The 3,972-nt window shown below is 48.1% G+C and overlaps 1 protein-coding gene across 1 annotated transcript in view; it reads right to left on the minus strand.

Moving 5' to 3' along the window:
• Positions 1-1,893: 1,893 nt before the first annotated feature.
• LOC139375539 (osteocalcin 2-like) overlaps positions 1,894-3,972 on the minus strand; it is a 116,505-nt gene continuing 114,426 nt past the window's right edge. Inside the window, exon 4 of the mRNA XM_071117368.1 lies at positions 1,894-2,133. Coding sequence (XP_070973469.1) covers positions 1,894-2,133 — 240 coding nt within the window. The remainder of the gene's footprint in view (positions 2,134-3,972) is intronic.

The raw sequence follows: 3,972 nt of genomic DNA on the forward strand, positions 1-3,972 counted from the left end.
CTGGCTTATCAGAGCACACTGGCTTATCAGAGCACACTGGCTTATCAGAGCACACTGGCTTATCAGAGCACACTGGCTTATCAGAGTACACTGGCTTATCAGAGCACACTGGCTTATCAGAGCACACTGGCTTATCAGAGCACACTGGCTTATCAGAGCACACTGGCTTATCAGAGCACACTGGCTTATCAGAGCACACTGGCTTATCAGAGCACACTGGCTTATCAGAGCACACTGGCTTATCAGAGCACACTGGCTTATCAGAGCACACTGGCTTATCAGAGCACACTGGCTTATCAGAGCACACTGGCTTATCAGAGCACACTGGCTTATCAGAGCACACTGGCTTATCAGAGCACACTGGCTTATCAGAGCACACTGGCTTATCAGAGCACACTGGCTTATCAGAGTACACTGGCTTATCAGAGCACACTGGCTTATCAGAGCACACTGGCTTATCAGAGCACACTGGCTTATCAGAGCACACTGGCCCCCCGGCAACAAGACATGCATGTACATCTGTCTGTTCACTCTAATCCACTTTAAATGACAGAGCAATAACAAGCTGTAAACATGACTGGCCCATCAACGAACAATAGATCAGATCGATTGTATTGCATGTTTGCTGTTTGCTTTGAAATTACTAACATGAACAGGATTCTGTTCAAGTGTCCACGAGGAAAGTAAAAGGTATACTTAAGTAGGAAATTGTCACCCCCCCCCCTGTTTCAAATTACAATGGTTCAGCCGCTCTGGTTTTAAATGGCCTCATTGGGATTGTTGCTTGGCATGTGGGTCGGCCCATTCATCTTTGAAAAGGTGGGTGGCACTGTTGCTGCAGTGTGATTTACACTACCCCACCTGAGTGCCAGAACACATCTATCCCTGTGGCATAGCAGTTCACATAGCCAGAGGCGCCTGGAGAATGTGTGTGTGTGTTCGGTGTGTGTGTGGAGTAAGTAACTGTTAGTATGCATTTGGGCCACAATGTGTGTTTTCTTTTGTGTGTTAGTGTACATACTTGGTGTGTGCGCGCGCGCATGTGTGTGGGTCTCGCAGGGCACTGTTCCAGGTCCCTGGGCCTGTCTACTGTCATAAGTACCATAGTGGTGATTACTTACTGCAAGAATAAACATCATCCCCATGTGCCCAGCCTCTCTGCACTGTAACGTATACATGAAGAAACGCTATAGACCATCAAAACACACAAGAACCCCAAAATAAAATCAAGCCAAACATGTTGTTTTGCCATTTGCGTGCGTGTAAGCACATGTAATACATTTGGATGAATAGCTTTAGTTTTGGACGCTTCAAATGAAACCCAAGTGGCTTTGAAAGGTAGAGAGAACAGAAAGACTGGAATGTATCAGGACGCTGATAGAGGAGAGGAAAACAAAGGTTTAGAAGGCCGGGGGACGCCAGGCGTGGGGAGGTGGAGATTGTGGAGCCCTTGTAGACCTGTGTGTGTATGTGTGCGTTTGAGCCATCCATGCACACACACATCTGGTCTGCAACACTCTGTCCATTTCACTGGACTTTTCTACTTTCTGATTTTCATTGTTCCTCACAGTCTACTGAACCCTCTTCTCCCTGGAGAGCCCCTAGCTTCACCATTCCTCCTTCGTTCCCTCGTTCATTCCCTCGCGCTACAATATGTGAAATGACAGGCTGCTATAATACACAGGTTTGTGGTGTGCGTTCCACTCTCTGTGGTTTTCAAGGACTACCTTGAAATACTTCAAATGTTCTCCTTTCCCAAACCCCAACATGTGTTTTTATGGCAGACGACATGTAGTCCACCTTAGCTCCACTGCCTTAGCTCTCCTACTCTACTCCGGTAGAACTACAGATCCCAGTGGCACAGAGCTGCAAAACGAAAGCTGTCATTTTGGTTCAATAGGGAGCCCTGAGAGGGTCATACAGGCCCTTAACAAGTTCATTGTTTATTTTATTGTTGGGAGGCAGAAACCCAAACCCCTGTGATTCCTGGCGGGACCAGAGACGTGACGAGAGGACTGTCAGCTCCCCATAACCGGCCGTGTAACTTCCTTTAATAAATGTCAACTCCGTGACCCTCTGGCCAATCACGGGGCTGCACGGTGGGCGGCGGCCACACAATGTCTGGGGCTGGCCCTGTGACACAGGAGGAAGTGGAGAGGGAGACAGTGTTTGTTCAGAGGGACACATGGGACCACCTGGAGACCAGGTTCCAGGACCAAGGGAGGAAAACATAACCTCCAGAGGTGACGTGTGTGTGTGTGTGTGTGTGTGTGTGTGTGTGTGTGTGTGTGTGTGTGTGTGTGTGTGTGTGTGTGTGTGTGTGTGTGTGTGTGTGTGTGTGTGTGTGTGTGTAGCAATGCGTGCCTGTTAATCAGAGACATAAGCATTTTCATATCAATAAATCCAGTATGAACACACATGTACCGGTATGTAAGTGTGTGTAAGTACATGTATGTGTGTGTAAGTACACGTCTGTGAGTGACTGTGTGTAATGTAATACTATCCCCCATTGTTTGGGTCTGTCTCGTCTGGCGGTGCTGTGTAGTTCAGTGCAGGGACTATCGATCCCTGGCCCTGTGGTCTAAGGGTTCCTGTCAGTAAACTCATTGAGCCGGGGCACCCTCTGTTCCCCCCCTCTGCCCCCACATAGCTACAAGCTAAACAGCCATCACAGAAACTCAATACGGCCAGACAAGTCCTGCTAGCCAGTACCTTCCCTCCCGCTAGGTCCCGCGAGGCTAACGCTAAGTCAATTCAGACGTGTAGCATCTCACACCAGTCTGAACCTGTTGTTGCCAGGGCTAGCGTGTTAGCGCTAATATGTCTCTCCATACAAATTACAAGCCGGGGGAAGAGGGACCAGATGCAATAAATATGGATTAGCTAATGTCCAGGTCCTCTCAGGTCTGTCGGGGTGGCTAGTGTTAGTGTTAGCGATAGCTGCTAAAGGAACGGGTCTGTCTGCGGCGTAGAGGTGGCGGGGGAGAGGGGAAGTGAAGCCTCACGGGAGCTCCTGGTGAGTTCTGGGAAATGAACTCCCTGCTTCCTTTAAATATACTGTCTAATGTAAATGGGGAGAGGAGGAGAGAGAGGGAGGGGAGGGTGGATATCGTTTAGAAAACAATTAGTGGATAATGGAAGAGAGGATGAGGTGGTGGTGTTTTTTATTTGAATATTGACCAGCCGGGGGGTTGGTGGGTTTATGGGTCAAATGTCGTGCTGCTCACCTTGTCTGAGTTGTGTGTGATTGATTCTATTACGGTGGTATGGCTGGTCTGTGTGTACGGCAGGACCCTGACAGAGAGAGTGGGACGGGAGCACAGCTTTGGATGAAAGGAGAGGTGGAGGGAGAGGTGAGGTGAGGATGAGGTCAAGAGGGGGGGGGGGGGGGGGGGGGGGGGGGCAACGTTTCCACTATAACACAATGGACATATATTGATCTAGCTTGTTCACAAATCAGATTTACTACCTTCTGGTATCTGACTAGGTGTTTTAGTTATTCAGGGGAATGTCTGTAAACGTATCTCCTCCTAATGTAAATTCATCCAAACTCAGTACAGGTCAATGAAAATATAGCCAAGAATATCTCTCACCTTTTCTTCTCTTTCTTCCTTTGTTTTGGTAGTTTCACCAAGAGCTTGTCTTGATTTAGCAGGTTTTAGTAGCGGTACTATAGAGAACATATGGCTCCATTCTAGTCAGGAATCACACCGTGTCAACACATCACAGCCCAAATGAATCATCTGGGAATCTGTGTATGTGTCATGACACATTTGGTACGTGTATGAACTCTATTGGAGTCAGAAGTCGTGTGGAGTCACTGGATACATGGCTGGGAGCCCATTGGCTGAGGTACCAAGCACTGTTTGTCCCTCACTGGCACCCTTAGCTCATGTCTGACTGCCACTTTTAGCTTTCCTGTCATGGAAGCCAAAGACAAAATACCAATTGACCATAAATGGACAATAAAGT

The sequence above is a fragment of the Oncorhynchus clarkii genome, chromosome 19 (genome assembly GCF_045791955.1).
Source record: "Oncorhynchus clarkii lewisi isolate Uvic-CL-2024 chromosome 19, UVic_Ocla_1.0, whole genome shotgun sequence".
Lineage (NCBI taxonomy): Eukaryota > Metazoa > Chordata > Actinopteri > Salmoniformes > Salmonidae > Oncorhynchus > Oncorhynchus clarkii.